Source organism: Neurospora tetrasperma (assembly GCF_000213175.1).
Source record: "Neurospora tetrasperma FGSC 2508 unplaced genomic scaffold NEUTE1scaffold_6, whole genome shotgun sequence".
Classification (NCBI taxonomy): Eukaryota; Fungi; Ascomycota; class Sordariomycetes; order Sordariales; family Sordariaceae; genus Neurospora; species Neurospora tetrasperma.
The window spans coordinates 3,311,898-3,327,963 of record NW_009799104.1 but is presented as its reverse complement, the minus strand read 5'-3'; the positions used below and the strand labels follow the sequence as shown (position 1 = coordinate 3,327,963).

The following is a 16,066-nucleotide window of genomic DNA, read 5'->3' as shown; positions in this document are numbered from 1 at the left end:
ATCACACTCTAGTAGTAGGATTTCGACAAACTTTTCATACCAGGTACGCTACTACAGTAACACCTGTCGAACATCTTGTCTTGAGCATTTGGTGGTTGATATAAAAATGATATGACCGAGATAGTGTACGACCTTATCGCAATTTGGTTGAACTTTCCATCCATGTCTGATACTGTAGCTTACCAACGCCTTCACAGAAACGTACAGTAGTAAGTCCCAACTTCAACATCGTAGCCACCACACACACATCCAATCATCCAACCGCGTCCCAAAAACTCAACAAAACCTCACCACAACAACATCGACACCTCTCATCATTCTTCTCCCCATCCTTTCCCCATCTCCTCTAGATATACCTAAACATATTCTCCCTCACCCCCCTCTTCATACCCACCGCCTTCCCATCCTCATACTCCACCCCCGCCGCTCCCCCCTCCCCCGCCACATTCTCCTCCATCCGCATCCTCACCTCCTCATCCAACTGCGCTTGCGTTTTCGGCTTTTCCTTCTTCTTTTGCTGTTGCTGTTGCTGTCCAGATAATCCCGTAGCCATTGTGATATTCTGCGAAGTCGAAGTAGAAGTCGAAGCCGAACTAGAACTAGAAGTCGAATAATGCGACCGAGCGAATCTCGACGCACCACGAACATTGATATTGCTCTGGGGAGACTGTATAAAAGTCCAAGAAATCCACGCAGTCGAAGATGTAGCGAACGGTTTGATGGCTGTTGGAGCTGGACGGGGCTGTGGTTCGAGTGTAAAGCTTCCGGAGATGGAGGAAAGGGTTGTCCCGAGGGAGAGGTTGGGGTGCAGGGCCAAGTGGGGGATTGAGTCCTCGCTTATTGTATTTGCTCCTGCTGCTGCCCCTGCTGCGGAGGAGGAGGAGGAGGAGGAAAAGTTGGTGTCGGGGGCTGGAGGGATGGGTTGTTGGCCTGTTGCTGTGTCCATGGTGGAGTGCGGGAGGGGTTGGCTGTGGTGCGCGTCCATGGGGGAAGCGTAGTCGGGACTGTTTGTGGAGGACTCGGCGCCGGCGGTGGTGGATTCTTTGCCTCTCATTTTCTTTGGAGAGGTCTCCTTGGGTTGAGATTTTTTTCTGCTGGTGGTGGTGCTGCTGCTGGCTTCTTTCTTGGGGGCTGGCTTTTTGGAAGAAGAACCTTCCGCTGCTGCTGCTCGTTTGCTACTACCCTTCGTCCGAGAACTTCTTCCCGCGTTAGTACTCGTAGAGTCACTGGCCATCTCACTGCCCCATGCTTCAGTCACGTCCCTTTCTGCATCCCGTCCTGCTCGACTGGCTTCCCACTTCTCAGCGTTAGCACTGTTGGCTTCCTCCACAGCGCAAATATGTTCAGCGTGAATCCCCTCCCATTCCTCAGGGTGTTCCATTGTTTGTTGAACTGACTGTTTGAGGGACGGGAGGATTGTGTGGCCGGTCTTTATGCATTTGTTAGTGTTAGCCACTTGCTCTGCTCTGCTTTGTACAGCAACAAGAGCGTATGATAATGATAGTTAAGGATTGAATTGGATTGTAGGTGAAGGAGACATACAGAAGTGGAATACTTCGGAGGCATTGGTTCATCACCCTTGTCAGAGGTAGGCATGCCACGATCCTGTTGCCCGCCAACGGAGACGAAGCCTTTGCCGGCGGTTTGCTTGGCTTTGCGGGTGCCGCCTGTCTCGAGGTCGGTGACTATTCCTCTAGTAATAGTAATTCTGCTGCTGCCCAGGGTGAGTTGGAGGGGAGCAGTGGGGGGTATGGTGCGTGGGAGGCGGGTTAGTAGACGTGACATTATGATTTTTGTGGTGTTCGAGTGACTGATTTGATGGTGATTTTTCTCTAGTCAAGGTGTACTGAGGTTGCGTCTTGAGAGATGAGGTCGAGTTAACAATTGCAGGTGATGGTTGGTGTTGTTGAGATATCAAAGTTCTTGGCGTTAAACTGACCAAGTCCCCTCAAAATCCACTGGCAATTGATGGTGGCGCTCAATGGCCCTACATCACCGTTTAAACCTTCGGCCGATAGACCCTGGAGCTGTGACGAGCAGTAACCGTCATTGAGGTGGTGATGTCATACCCAGATAAGGAATAAGCTGTTTGCGATAAGAGCTCTGGCCAACTAACGAATTGCTCTCTTCATCCTATCTTGAGCACCTTGACGGCCATTGCGCTGAGGACACTCGGAAATTTTGTCCACCTTCACGGGCACTTTGACATTCACTGGACCTCGTTTAATCGCTGGAAAAACACTCACCCAATTAACGACCACTTCAACATATGGAGAAACAGCATTGACAACGTAATGTAGGCATTATTGACTAGTCACTACCAAGACAGTCGTAATTAGGGTACCATCATGCCAACCAATCACCTCTGATTATGTACATCCCCTTTCCCCCTCCAGTCATTCATCATGACTCGTCATACAATTACATAGGCAGCTCGCACAGAACTGCGTGCAAAATCACCCGGGTATAAACATTAAAGAAATTGTTGCAACCCCTTAACCAGACTGGTACATGCCAACAGCATAAACGTGAGGGTTCAGCTGCGTCAAGTTGTACGGAGTAACATACAGATCCTCATCAGTCAAGACAAGGAAGATCGTACCGTTGATAGCCGGGTTACCATCAAAGGAGCTGATATCAGGTTGGACAGTGTAGGCGCTGTTGCCCTGGATGTTCTCCAGAGGCGAGTACGTGACGTTAAGCTGCGAGACCCAAGCCGCGAACTTGGGAGCACCAGCCTGAGTGTCGGTAACATACGAGTTGTTGGGGCCGATGGGCTTGCCGGGCTCGTCCCACTCGAGGAAGACCTGGCGGCCGGGGTACGAGAGGGGCATGGAGCGGTTGCGGGTGATGCCGGGGGCGCACGAGGCGCCGACGTCCGTCGACTTGGTGCAGTCATCGCTCTCGTCAATGTCCTGGTACGAGGCCGTGTTGGCGTAGCCGCCGTCCGTGGTCTCGTTCCACACGTAAGAGCCGTTGATGCGGAACGGGTTGGGCTGGTTCAGGATGTTGAGGGCAGGGTAGTTCTGCCAGATCAGACGGGTGTTGTTCTCAGGGCACGAAGAAATGTAAGGAGCGAGAAGAGACCAGGCCCAGGACTGAGGAATGCCGACCTCGAACCATTCGGGCATGGGGAAGAGACCCTCGAACTGGCGGAAGATCATCTGTTGACGAGCCTCGGTGGTGATGGACTGCAGCAGCAGCTGGCCGACATCGTGGGCGTTGAGGTGGTTGAGGAAGCCGTAGACACCGGACTCACCGTAGCGAGTCAACTTCTGGCAGAAGTCGATGAACTCGTGCACGTTGGTGGCAGGGTAGTTGTAGGTGCACTGGTTGGGGGCAGAGGGCCCAAGGATGTTGCTGAGGAGAGTAGCGTGGCCAACTTCCTGGTCGGCCATGAACTCGATCAAGTGACGGTCTTCAGCAGTGAGACCGGCCTCCTCAAAGTCCTCAACTGAGAATGTGGCGAGACCCCAGTGGAAGAGATCGAGCTCAATCCATTCCTGGTGAAGGGCCAGGGCAATGGACTGGTAGTCGAAGTCGGAAAGCACTCTGTAAACGGGAGCAGAGCCGTTGGTGCCGACACCGCCAGCCGGAGTGTAAGGGGCAGGCTGAGGAGCGTGAAGTTGCCCATCACTCGGGTACTTGTAAGCGTCTGGCCCTGGGGGAAGAGCTGGAACTGATGGAGCAAGGACTGAAGTCGACAAGGCGCCGGTGGTAAGGGGTGAAGGTCCTGTGTAGGTACCATGAGAAGTTACATCGGTAACGGGCTCGACCACTGCCGTGATCTTGGGGACCGAGAAGGTGGTGGTGGGCTCCGAGTAGATGGGAGCGGGAACGGCAAGCGATCTAGCAGCGAGGCCGAGGAGGCCAACGCCTGCCGAGAGTTTGAACCCAGCCATTGTAACTGATGTGGTGTGGTTGAAGAGTGTCGAACGGGAGCAAATGTTAGGAATGCTCGATGTCGACTGTTTGGTGACTTGATTGAAACGAATTTTGGGTAAGCCGGACGGATGCTGCCAAATTATATGTTCTGTATTCACAGCCAAGCAAAGGTTCCCGGAGGGTTTGCACCGCGTCGTCAAGGGTCCTGCCATGCCAAAACTACATACCTAGTACTCCGACCCAGGCGTCGGATGTGCCTGCGAGGTGAGCTGCTGTACCATCATCATCATCATCGATGATTTCGTTGATATCGACCCAGGGCACCTGCCAGTCACTCAGTCACAGGTCAGCCAACCAGGATGTCCGGCTGTTGTGCCTGCCCACCGAGTTTACCCCGAGTGTCTCTGTTGACTTTGTGTCTTTCCCTATGAAAGAGGTTGACGCTAGCATTCCGCACCCGGCCAGGCTTGAGGATCTGCAAACCGTGGACCCCAAATCCCAGCAGATCCACGAGGTACACCACATCGGTGTGCAAGGAAGGCAGTTGCTGGTCGTCCGCTGACGGAGCTTCGTCGTCATTGACGGTCATGGAGATGACTGACCAGGCCCAAAAAGCTCGATTGGTAATGGGGGCGAATCTTCCTCCGCTCTCGGCAGCTCAGCAGAGATTTTGCTTTTGTTCCCAAATGGTATTGTCCGATAAGTATGGCCTGGAAACGGACGTTGCACTGGTAACCTCGAATTGCGTCTTTGGTTATTTTGCCCCATTTCCTCTGAAAACGGGAAACACCCGAACCATGTTTTTCCATTGAGTGGTCCGATGTGAGTCGCAACTGATTCACGTCGCAAGCTGGACACGGATCGGGGAAAATAAGGGGTACTATCGAAGCTGAACCTGCAATGGTCCAACAGGAGGAGGCTTACCCCAGGAGATGGAGGTGCCGTTGAAGCCGAGGTCAGACAACGACCCGACCTAGTAGTGTAGTGTAGGGGAGGCTCTTCATGGTCCATGTCCCGAATGGGCAGAGACAACGAAGCTGGGAGTCCCTTGATTGGGCGCCACATGGTTTTTGTTATGCGAAAGCTGGGGTAGAAATCAATCAAAAAAGTGGGAAGGCGGGGATCGTTACTAGAGAAAAGCTTAAGAAGATGAACAAAAGAAGTCATGACGACATGATGATGTACCTCTTTGTACCTGCTGCCAGGGGGGCCGGCAGTGGTGCAGGTGTACAATTGGGGTTCCCCGGCCCTACGCACCTTGCCGGGGCGGCCAAGCTAGCGACCAACCGTCTTATTCAACTGCCGAGCCGCGAGACATTTGTTTTCTTTCCTCAACTTTATCGACCGGAAGAGAAACAAACAAAACAATGGCAATTCTGGGAAAGATCCATGAACTGTACAGTCCAGTACTGGTTTGTTTGTTAGTTCGAGACCTCGTGTCAACTTTCCTATGCGTTTTTATGGCTAACTAATGCATAATCTTACCTTGGCTACGCCATCTCTAACATTCAAAATACTAGATGAAACCCTGCTAATGCCTTTTAATCTATCTATATAAGCTTTGGGACCATTCGAAATAGATTCCGTCTAATGCACTATATATACTGTAGGAGTGCCTGGTGTACCAAGCCAACAAACAAACTAGCACTGGACTGTACATGCGCTTGAGAGTCGGTCGCCGAGAAGCGCATGGATTCGTAGATCAAAAGCTGGGTCTACGGCACCTTCTCTCTTCCTTTTAGAGACAATTATTGAGAATCATATCGAGCGGTACCGGACTGATTTACTAACACCCGATTACAAGTAATTGCTAATCGCTCGCTAAGCAAAGGCCTCATCAATTTTTAATGTTAGACGACCCTCTGTCGTCATTTTATTCAAGGTCGGATATATTGATTCTTCCTCTCACGAAGAGCTTTCGCGACCTTTTCCCAAGACGATTGAATGTTTTTCTTGGTGGTTTCTTACATACAACCACGTCGAGTCAATTCTAGCGCCCGATAATAGACGGTCAAAACAATAGAAGATGGAATTCCACAGCGCTAATCACTTACACGCAACACGTGAGACTAGTTCTACAATGTTGGTACCCAAATGTTCTTAAAAATCGACACATCTCGATTTACCACGTCCGAAAACAAAGATCGTAGGGTGTAGATCAGCAGTATGTTCTGCTCAGGTGAAGTTGAATGAGTCATCTGATGTCAGACATGTCTTTGTTTCTGGGCAGCGATCCGGCACACTCCGGAGTGTTAACCACCGGCATCCGGAGCCGGAGCGGCAAAGACCCACTTCCCGGATACTAGTGTAAGTGAATAAATACCCTTTACAAGTACAGCCAGGTCCAAAGGCTCCCATGGGGTTGCTTGTTTCGACAAGATGAAAGTTAATGCAAGGGAATCTGATAAACTGTCCCTGAAGTAGCTCGTACTGCTTGTCAGACGTGTGCACCGTTGGAAACACCCGCCAAACATAATATTATAATTATAGTCATACAGTGTTCAAGGTCTTGCCTCAGCCAAGCCTGATGATGCTACTGCGGCTCGAGACACCGACACAAAAAAGACATCGATACGGAACCGAGGCAATGTCCAAAAAAGCTGGTGACACAAATACTCCGGGAGAACCGACTCGCCGTCCGTAGCATAGCCCGGTCACAAAGCAAACATTGATGGGCATGACAGGCCTGCACATCTACCTGTTCGGATCCGCGCCCTTCTCAATGAACAAGACAACCGCATCCTCCATCCCCTTTGACACCGCCGCATGCAATGGACTCGTCCCCTTCAAATCCAACTTGGTCACATCCGCACCCTTATTCACCAGCAGCGTCACCGTATCCATCCGCTCACCCTCGATAGCGCAATGCAGCGGTGTCCGTCCCGTACTATCATGCGCATTAATGTCACCTCCCTTGTTGATCAGAATCTCCAAGATCTTATTCTGCCCCTTCAACGCCGCCATGTGCAACGGTCCCGACGGCGGTCCCAGCGGGAACACGGGGTTACCCACCACCCCGCCGCCACCGACCTGATGGAACTTTGGCGGCGGCACCGGCGGCATAACCTTGGGCTTCTTCATCCTCGCATACCGTTCCGATTGCGTCTCCAGCGCGCGTCCACCGGCCTGCAACCTCCGATACCGACGGTAACTGGCAATGGAATCCATATTGTTGGGATCCAGATCGTGATTGTGCTCCTCGCACCGCACCTCGATAAACCACTTGCTCGCGTGCCGCTTCTTGCACACCAGCTTCATCTTGGCCGGACACCCAATCTTGTGCGTGGGGCGCTTGCGGATGCCCGTGCCACTGTTCTTGCACGTGCCGCCGCGGTCGCACATCAGATCGACCCGCACTACTTCGGAGCCTTTGGCATACTTGCCGCCTGGGTTCTTGGCCTTGGCGCACCCGGATTGCACCAGCATGTAGCCCTGGCTGATGGCGTACTCCATGACGGAGCTCATGGCTTGCTCGCGCGTATCGTAGGGCCCGAGCATCAGGTTAGGACGTACGGAGGGGAGACGGAGCGGCGTGATGGGCTGCACGAGAGGAGCTTTGTAGTCGGCTGACCCGGGCAGGTTTCCGTTCGCATCCGGAATCAGGTTTTGGCCGTCCGCGGGGTTGGCGGTTCCGTCGCTACCGCCGCCGTTGGGCTGGGGCGTGTCGTTGTTGGAGCTGACGTCGTTCATGGTCTCGTCTTCCTCGTCCTCGTCCTCGTCTTCGTGTTCCTCCGCTGCCTCCTCGTCAAGCATTGTCTCGTCTGGGGTACCATTACCATTGGTACCCTGTGAGTGCTGCTGCTGGTGGTGGTCAACTTGAAAGGCCGGGTGGTTCAGCGGATCATGCGCATAGAATTTATCTTGCTGTTGCTGTTGCTGTTGCTGGCGGAATTGCTGGTGTTGCTGGCGAGTCATCCCCTTGCTGCGCTGGGGCCGTGACTTTGCCTCTTGTTCAGCGCGCTGCTGTTCCCGTTCCTGGGCCTTTCTTTCCAGCCATGCTTGTTGCTCGGGTGTCAAGTTCTTCTGCGGTGGGTTAAACTGTGCTGCCGCTAGACTCGAGTGCGGCTGTTGTTGTGGTTGTTGTTGCTGAGGTTGTTGCTGCTGCTGCTGCTGCTGGTGGTGGGTTTGTGCTTGATGTTGTTGCTGCCCGTCGGCCTCGGGAGACTTGGCATTTTGAAGCCATTGGTGTTGGTTGGGATAGTTTGCCTGGGCACCCCAGTACGCATTGCCGGATAGTTGCTGATCTCGTAGGATCTCTTCGGGTGTTCGAGGTTTCTGGGTAGGTAGGATCTGGTGGTATAAGGGCGCAGATGTTTGGAGAGCCAACTGTTGCAACTGTGACTGGGTGTGAGGTGCAAAGAGGTTTGGCAGCTGTTGCTGTTGCGGTTGTTGTGGTGATTGTTGAGATTGCGGCGGTTGTGGTGATTGTTGAGGTTGTTGTTGTTGCGGTTGTTGTGGTTGCTGCTGTTGTTGCTGAGTAGATCGCTGGGGCGGGATCGGAGGAGGGTGGATGGGGGTTTCGACCCGAGGTTGGCGCTGGGGAGTCCGGCTGGCGTTTTGCTGCTGTGGACTTTGTTGTTGTTGTTGACTTGGCTGTTGCTGTTGCTGTAGATGCTGATCCTATTCCCGGGCAGAGAGAGAGTGGTCAGCGAAGAAGTGCCAAGACGAGTCATATGAAAGTCAGAGGATTCGGTTCCATACCGTGACCTGGAACTGCTGGGCCAGGTAGCTGCTACTAGTATTGCTATTACCAGAGTTGTTGCCCGACATGGTTGGTGGTGGTGGCCGCTTTGTTCTTGTGGGTTGGTATCTGGCGATAGATGGCGGTAAAAGCACAGGCAGGAGAAAAGGCGGGAGACCGCGGATGATATCCGGAGAGTCAGATTTGTTGGCGACCAGACGTCGTCGGCGAAGACGGGCCAATCGTATGCAGAGGTCTGCACGTCTTTGTGGGGCATGTGGCTTGTCCAGCCATTCGCACGGACCTTTTTTCTATCTTCTGCATATCTGCCTATCGTCCAAGCCTCCTAAAGCGCAAGCGCCAACTTGTTCAGCGGCCACAGCGCGTCTGCTTCAGTGCTTCAGCCTTCAATTCATCCCATTTGTGTCACCTCGACCAAGGCGGGGTTCATCCTCTTCATCCTCTTTTCACACTTCTTCCATTTTGACTACAACAACCATCGCTCATTCGAATCACACAAACCTGTCAATGTTTGATGCTTCAATTATTAGTGCCGAGGATTGGGTTTAGATCAACTCTTCAAGATTGCCAAAGCCAACCACCACTGATGCTGTCTAGCAGTTCCGCCAGGTTTCCTACGATATTCAGCATGTTGCCGCTTCGGCATGCAGTCGCGGCGAGGATGACAACTCTTTTTCAACCATCCCAAAGCGTATTACGGGCCGCTTTGGAGACTCTAAGATTTCGAGGTTCTCATTTGTTCCAAAGATAACAGACACAATGGCCCGAATCTCAGTTCCTTTGTCGTCTCCTGATGCTCTGGATGGGATTCCATTGTTTGCAAAGTTGAGGCTTGCCGGATGCGGCCCATTAGCCCCCGAATGCTTCTGTCCCAATACCCCTTTGTGTCAATCTCAATATTGTCCTTAAGCTGAATGTCAGAACGATGCTCAGTCAAGTCATTTCACCAACCATTATTTTCTGTCACACGTCGAACCCTCAAACCTTGACTTGACCGTTCGTTTTGTTTCTATGAGTTTCTCAGCGCACCGCCAGGACTAACAGTCGGCATCTGATATATCATCTCCATCCACAATGCCGCCCAAAAGAGGTGCTCCAAAAGGTGCGGCAAACAAGTTGGTACCGGATCAGGAAAGGAAGAAATACAATGACTACTATTACTTTTACCGAAGGGGCGAACCCGAACGACGACGGAACAAAGTCAAACTGGCAAGCCAACCCGTGAACTTGCGTCTACACCATGGAGTGGTTCCGGATGAAATCTTTCCCTGGAGAACGAACGAGGGGCTACAACGCTACGATGAGTATTACGCCTATTTAGCAGAACAGAAGGACCAGATGCAAATTGAGCAGAAGGAAAGCTGGGACAGCAAGGACAATGAAAGCGAGGAGAGTGAAAGCGAGGATAGCGACGACCAAGAAAAAAAAGAAAAAGCAGAGACTGAGAAATGGGAAACGGCCAGGGGGCTGACCAAGGACATGTACGAAAAGGGAGCCGGCCTGCACTTTTGCAAGATTCTTGGGGCTGGCGGCATGGGCATCATCTGCGTTTTTGTCAGCTACGACGAGAACCAAACCCCAACGTTCTGGACGGTAAAGAGAGACATAGGGGGCTATGACGAGGTGGCTAGGGAAAAGGAGACCACACGGGTTAGTAGTCCTTACATTGCCGGTTCTTGTTTGCGAGGCTTCTACCTTTTTGGGCCTTTACTAACCGGTGGACCGACAGACCCTCCTCCGCGCGCCCCATATTGTTCAGGTCTTTCATCCTTACAAGGAGAAACCTCAAGACACAGATGACGACGAGCCGCTCGCGCGGCGGCCAAAGAAGCGGGCAAGAACAGAGCGAAGCCAAGCTGAAGTACGAAAGGAGAGTCGCGCTACCCGGGCAGGGCAAAGGGTCGCGTCCATTGCAAGAAAGGCGGGTACAGCGGCGCGTCAGCCTCCAATCGGACCTACCGACCAAGTAGAGCAGGTTCCCAAGAGCATGGTTATGGAATACGTAGCAAGGGGCTCCCTTTACGAATGGTTGGAAGGACTAGGGAAATTAAAGGCCGGGACGGAACCAGATTTGCGCATTCCAAATCGAGTCCTCTGGGATATGATGGCTTGCTGTAAGTCGTTCCTTTCAGCCACTCATATTCTATCCTATACTAACAACCGCTATACAGTCATGAAAATGTGCTTGGCTATGGAGTATCCCCCTTTAATCTTTTTTCCTAATCTTCCGGGACCTGATCCTGTGGCAGAGGATTTCGTCTGGAATATTGATGATCGTGATGACGGGAACATGGTACCAGAGCTCAATCCAGGACCACATAATGGTTATGTTAACAAGCCAGCCGGAACTAGTCTCGTTCACTTTGACATTGATCCACAAAACGGTAAGCTTCACTCAAACCTTGCGGTTCATGACTGATCAATGCTGATGGCGGTGACACTCAGTGCTCATCGGGGATTTTGATTCGGAATCCAGGGAAGGCAAGCACAGGGTCAACCCAACACATCCGCATTTCGAAAGGATGACCGATACTCATGATGGGACGCCTATGTTCAAGCTAATTGACTTTGGGCTCGCCAAAGATATGAGCGTTGATGATGCATGTCGCCGTAATCTGTAAGTATAAATGAAGTGTCTTGATGCATACCTCTACCGAGACTCGTTTGAAGCTTACTCTTCTCATTCATACAGAAAAGATCTCTGGGCCCATCGCCTCTGTGGAAAGCCAGGTTTCTATCTCCCGGTAGGTATCCGTGTTTTGCTCACTTTCTTTGATAGCAGTGACGCTGACATCTTTTGCCCTCTTTGCTCAGGAGCAATTTACAAGGGAGTGGGAAGCGATTGTCGAATCACCCGATGCTCAACAAGCGAGGGTAGCCGGACAGTATAGCTGGAAATCCAATCTATGGCAACTTGCATTGGTAAGTCCCGTTGTCTGCCTCTATCTCGTCTTTCCTCGCGTCACAACATCGCCACTAACTCTTATACCCCCATTGGCCATAGATCATGCACATCGTCATAACTTTCCGATGGAATCCAACTAATACCATCCATCCCCTGAGAGACGCCGACTTGATATACGGCCCGCCAAACGACTTACCGCTCAAACGGCAGCGCAAGAGGTCGTACCCGACTTATGGCACCCACTTGCTCGACCCGCAATACGACCATGTGCCCATCCGGCTCCGCCACCTGGTCGCCCGCTGTCTGTGCGAGATTCCCGACGATAGGCCGAGTTTTGAGGAGATTCGCGCCGAAATCCAGTGGGCATGGGATCATGAGAGTGCAGAGGAAAAGGAGGCAGCAAAACAATGGAGTCGAACGCACTTTGAGAAGCCGCCGCCGCCCGTGATTCCGCCGTGGAAGAAAGTGGAATCGGTACGTTTTTGTTCCGTATCACCTCAAGACTGAGAAGCGGTATTCCCTTGACTGAAGAGTTACTAATTCGTTTGCTTGTTGTACAGTGGGCGAAGCAAAAGACGATCTTGCGGTTTGACCAGTATTTGGAGAAGTACCCTCCTAAATAATAATTTGCAGAGGCTCAAACGGAAAGTCAACTTTTTGCCTTTTTAGGTATTTTTCTACTCATCTCACAGCATCCATGGAGTTGGTCTGCATGTTCTTGTCAAGTCCATGACGATTTCGCTTGAACGAGCTTCCTGCATCACCCTATCATACTCACGCCATATAGGGCAGTGTACCACTTCACAAGTTCAGGACTAGGCGTATACCTAAGTCTCCACATATCTCCTTCCCCTAGTGAACCAGAACTGATGAACTCTCAAACCCCAAACTTCTTATAAAGCTTATACTTGACCGTCTTGAACTCGGGCTTGAGGGTCTGTTCCGTGTTCGGTTCCACTTCGTGCTATTTCCCCTCTTGTCAGCATCCATTCAACACGTCAAGTGTAGTAACAAAGCAGAGAGATAGGGTTCACATACCACAGCCAAATACTGCTTGATACCAGTACCATCGCAGTCATATGCAGGAGCAGTGTACTTGAGCAGTCTCGACCGGACCGGATCCGAGCCTTCCCAGCCCTTGCGGGAGTAGTCAAGGAGGGCGGACGGGTGAGCGCCGGGGATATCGTAGCCGGGAATGTCGGAGGAGTCGACGGGAACTAGGATTACGTCTGTGTCTTTGGAAGAGTCTGTGGTAGTTGTTAGCTTGTTGTTCTTTCCTTTTCCCTTTCCCACCGGTCTGGTATTCGACCCTCGTTGATCCATCATCCCGTAGTAATAGTTGGAGTATCACTCAACGCATCCCATTCCACTTGGGGTTTCCAGTCAACTCTTCCCGTCCCTTTTGATCCCCTTCCACCCCTCCGATATCATCCATCAACTCAACCCGTCTCTACCTCCCCACGAGTTCATCCCATCCTCTTCCCTCCCTCCCTCCTTACCTCTTTCCCCATCTACCCCAACTACCCCAGCTCAAAATGACATCAAACTTACCACTTTCCTTTTCACCAACAACCTCCCAAAACCCCAGTTCCCACTTCGCCACCTCCATCGCATTCCCCCCACCAGGTAACATCTCATGCACCAACGGCGCTTTATACAGCCCGCTATCAGGCCTACTGGCTTTCACCACGTCCGGAACGGGGTACATGGCTAGGTACAACCACTTTTCGTTTTTGGGGTATGTCACTTCGAAGTCCTTATCGGCAGTGGAGGAAGGGTCGGAAGGGTTAAAGCCAGCGCGAGTATAGCGAAAGGCAGAAGTGAAGCCGTCGGGGCGGCCGAGGCGGAGAATGTCGGGGATGTGCACTTCGTTGTACCATTTGTTGAATGTGTTGTGGGATGTGGAAAACGAAGGATGGGTAGGGCGGGAGAAGACGACGAGGTAGCCTTTTTTGGGGGATGTTGACATGGTGATTTGGGGAGGGTATGGAAGGTGGGTGGGTGGTGATCTGTTAGTGGTGGTGTTGGATGAGTTACGCTGGGTCGTGTCTGAGGTTGATGTTGTTGATGAAAAGACAAAAACTTATGTTGAGAGGTTAGGAAGGGATGACGTTCATGTTGAACCTGGAGCGAAGGACCGGGAGCAGAAGGCGGTCTACATATGTACATATGTCCTACTTATGAAGTACACTATGAGGTGGCAGTGTGGAGTCAGGAACCGTGCATCACGCACCACAGCTGACGTTGACATTGACAAGGACAAGGGCAGCGGGATGGCTTACCGGTCCCTATGTAGGTAGGAGGAAGCAGAACTGATGTCGTGTCACATGTTTGAGATTAGATCACTGTGAAGGTTAATGCTTACCTTAAGGTTGGGGGTTGGAAACTTGATTCGATGTCACCTGTTAGAATTGGCTCTGTCAGGAATCGGGGACGTTACGGGCGCTGTGAATAAGGGGAAAACACCGGATTACCAAAGTCCGCTCGGATCCGGCGCACCAAAGACGGGAAGTGGGGCCCTGGTTCGGGACCCGGCCGGGACCCGGCAGCGGGGAAAGTGGGGTAACGGTCCAGTGCTAGACTGCGGCAGAACCGATTCCCGCTCTGATCCCGAACCATGAAACAGCGAATTCGATTTCTAATGGCATCTAGAGGCGATCAATGTGTCTTTGATGCAATATATTCATAATTCATAGGTCTCATATCGTCCTGCACACGCCCTGCACAATCCCATGCGCAAGCAGCACTCAGTGTGCAAAAGCGATCCCTTCGCCGTCCTCCTCGCACTCGCTTCCGGTCCCTTTCAGTGCATTCCCTCCCAATCCCCTTCCAATTCCCTTCCCTCCAGTGCCTTCCAATCAATCCCATCCTTCCAACCCCCCTCGCAGTTCTCTTCCCATCAACCCCTTCCCTCAACGACTCAATCCCTTAGTCTACTGACTAGCACCCAGCGGCGCCGTACCCTTCTTGTCCCCCTTCCTATAAAACATATACCCCAAAGCAACCACAACACCAACAGCAGTGATTGTTCCGGCTCTCCTGTTTTTTTTTTAAAGGTCAGCCAATCTGCTTGTCACTTCTACCCGTAAAGCATAGTATCGGATATAGAGGTACGCACACGTTGTATCGGTTAGGTTTGGTAGCGGGCTCTGAACCCTTGACGCCACCGAGTTCGTCGCCGTTGGAAGAGACGGAGCGGATCTGGGTGAATGCCGGTGCGGTCGTGCGGGCAGTAGCAGCGGGGACGATGCGACGCGCGGCGATGGGGCGGAGAGCGGAGGTGGAGAGTTTGATGGCGGACATTTTTGTATTGGTCTGATAGTTGCTCGCTTGCCTGGTAGATATGAAGTGGTCGTTGGATGGTTACTCTAGATTCGGATGCAGGTTGTATGTTGCTGATGATGATGAATTGGCCTGGAACTCTTTTTCCCAAACAAACCCGCAGCCGTTCCCATCTATTTACTTTATACCTCTAGCCGTCGCATTCAACCGCCATGGGGCCATTGATGTTCATTGATTCCCGCTGGTGACGAGTGTGCATCTCCGCATTGGAGAATGCCCCCACTTATCCTTATTATTCGATTGGCTGGATTTTCAAAGGAACACTGGGGCAGAAGCAGCTGCAATGCCGGGACAGGAACGATGACATCATGTAAACTGGTCAACTCTGCAGGTCCATCGGAATGAGCAAATGCATCTCCATACTTGTCCCCAGGTTTACGACTACCGCATAGATTCGGGGCGTTGGGTTTTAGGATCCCAGGAAATCAGACATAATCTGGAAGTATACTGTACGAATATGTGCTTTTTATGCCTGGTGAAAAGAGTGGGGGGGACAGCGTAAGAACCCGGAGCACTGTAAATTCGATTCTTCTGGTGCCCTGTCTTTTCTTCCTATTTTCTCAAGAGAGCTGGAGGGTGAGGACATCAGAATCACCGTCTTGCATAGAAATTTTGGTGGGCATAAATGTTGCATCATGCTTGCAGACCATGTCTGATTTCCTGGGATCCTAAAACCCAACGCCCCGAATCTATGCGGTACTAGTACAAGATGGTTCACAAACGTATAACTCCTTTTGTCAAGGCGCCTAGTCGTTGAGAAGCCGAGATTTCTCCTTGGGGCTTTGATCCGTTCATCTTGACATAGGTACTCTGAACTCGTTAGGGACCATCGTTCACTAAATCTTTCGAGAATATCCTCTCAGTATGTTTCCAATCAGAACAGCTGTCAGGCATGTAACATGATCCGATATAAACCACACCAATTCCACGTTGAATGCGCTGCTTTAAAGCCACCTGCCCTTCAGATCCTCGAGCACATTCTTCTACCCTTCCTTACGGACCATCGTCCTAAATGCAAGAGTTACCGTACCTGCCACCGCCCATCAGACGCGCCCTTCCCCAGACATCGGACGACATGACTGCTGCCTGCCTCCCTTCCGCGACCGCGGGCGCCCAGACTGGACCTGACCCAGCCACCAGTAGCAGGCACCATATAAGGTCCGCTACCTAGCTCGTCTACCGCAACGGGGCCCTGTCGTCTTATGGCGCAGTGGTTCCTGTTGATGAAAACA

General features: G+C 51.8%; 6 protein-coding genes across 6 annotated transcripts; 1 reads left to right on the top strand and 5 right to left on the bottom strand.

The window, feature by feature from the left end:
* Nucleotides 1-346: 346 nt before the first annotated feature.
* Nucleotides 347-1,785, bottom strand: NEUTE1DRAFT_88391 (uncharacterized protein; the record flags this gene model as incomplete). The annotated part of the gene is made up of 2 exons (XM_009856398.1): nt 347-1,429; nt 1,543-1,785. The coding sequence occupies 2 exons, from the start codon at nt 1,783-1,785 to the stop codon at nt 347-349; spliced, it is 1,326 nt and encodes a 441-aa protein (XP_009854700.1).
* Nucleotides 1,786-2,495: 710 nt separating this feature from the next.
* On the bottom strand, nt 2,496-3,902 carry NEUTE1DRAFT_48996 (uncharacterized protein; the record flags this gene model as incomplete). Its single annotated transcript, XM_009855535.1, has 1 exon — nt 2,496-3,902. One exon carries the CDS (start codon nt 3,900-3,902, stop codon nt 2,496-2,498), a length of 1,407 nt encoding a protein of 468 aa, XP_009853837.1.
* A 2,677-nt stretch (nt 3,903-6,579) lies between these two features.
* On the bottom strand, nt 6,580-8,655 carry NEUTE1DRAFT_69711 (uncharacterized protein; the record flags this gene model as incomplete). Its single annotated transcript, XM_009856397.1, has 2 exons — nt 6,580-8,505; nt 8,587-8,655. 2 exons carry the CDS (start codon nt 8,653-8,655, stop codon nt 6,580-6,582), a joined length of 1,995 nt encoding a protein of 664 aa, XP_009854699.1.
* A 1,006-nt stretch (nt 8,656-9,661) lies between these two features.
* NEUTE1DRAFT_124948 (uncharacterized protein) lies at nt 9,662-12,115 on the top strand (the record flags this gene model as incomplete). Its single annotated transcript, XM_009856396.1, has 8 exons — nt 9,662-10,237; nt 10,317-10,701; nt 10,759-10,971; nt 11,033-11,204; nt 11,280-11,331; nt 11,402-11,509; nt 11,592-11,966; nt 12,053-12,115. The coding sequence occupies 8 exons, from the start codon at nt 9,662-9,664 to the stop codon at nt 12,113-12,115; spliced, it is 1,944 nt and encodes a 647-aa protein (XP_009854698.1).
* Nucleotides 12,116-12,347: 232 nt separating this feature from the next.
* Nucleotides 12,348-13,461, bottom strand: NEUTE1DRAFT_88388 (uncharacterized protein; the record flags this gene model as incomplete). Its single annotated transcript, XM_009856395.1, has 3 exons — nt 12,348-12,456; nt 12,531-12,769; nt 13,047-13,461. 3 exons carry the CDS (start codon nt 13,459-13,461, stop codon nt 12,370-12,372), a joined length of 741 nt encoding a protein of 246 aa, XP_009854697.1.
* Nucleotides 13,462-14,157: 696 nt separating this feature from the next.
* On the bottom strand, nt 14,158-14,807 carry NEUTE1DRAFT_149007 (uncharacterized protein; the record flags this gene model as incomplete). The annotated part of the gene is made up of 2 exons (XM_009856394.1): nt 14,158-14,531; nt 14,611-14,807. 2 exons carry the CDS (start codon nt 14,793-14,795, stop codon nt 14,426-14,428), a joined length of 291 nt encoding a protein of 96 aa, XP_009854696.1.
* Between the last annotated feature and the right edge of the window lie 1,259 nt (nt 14,808-16,066).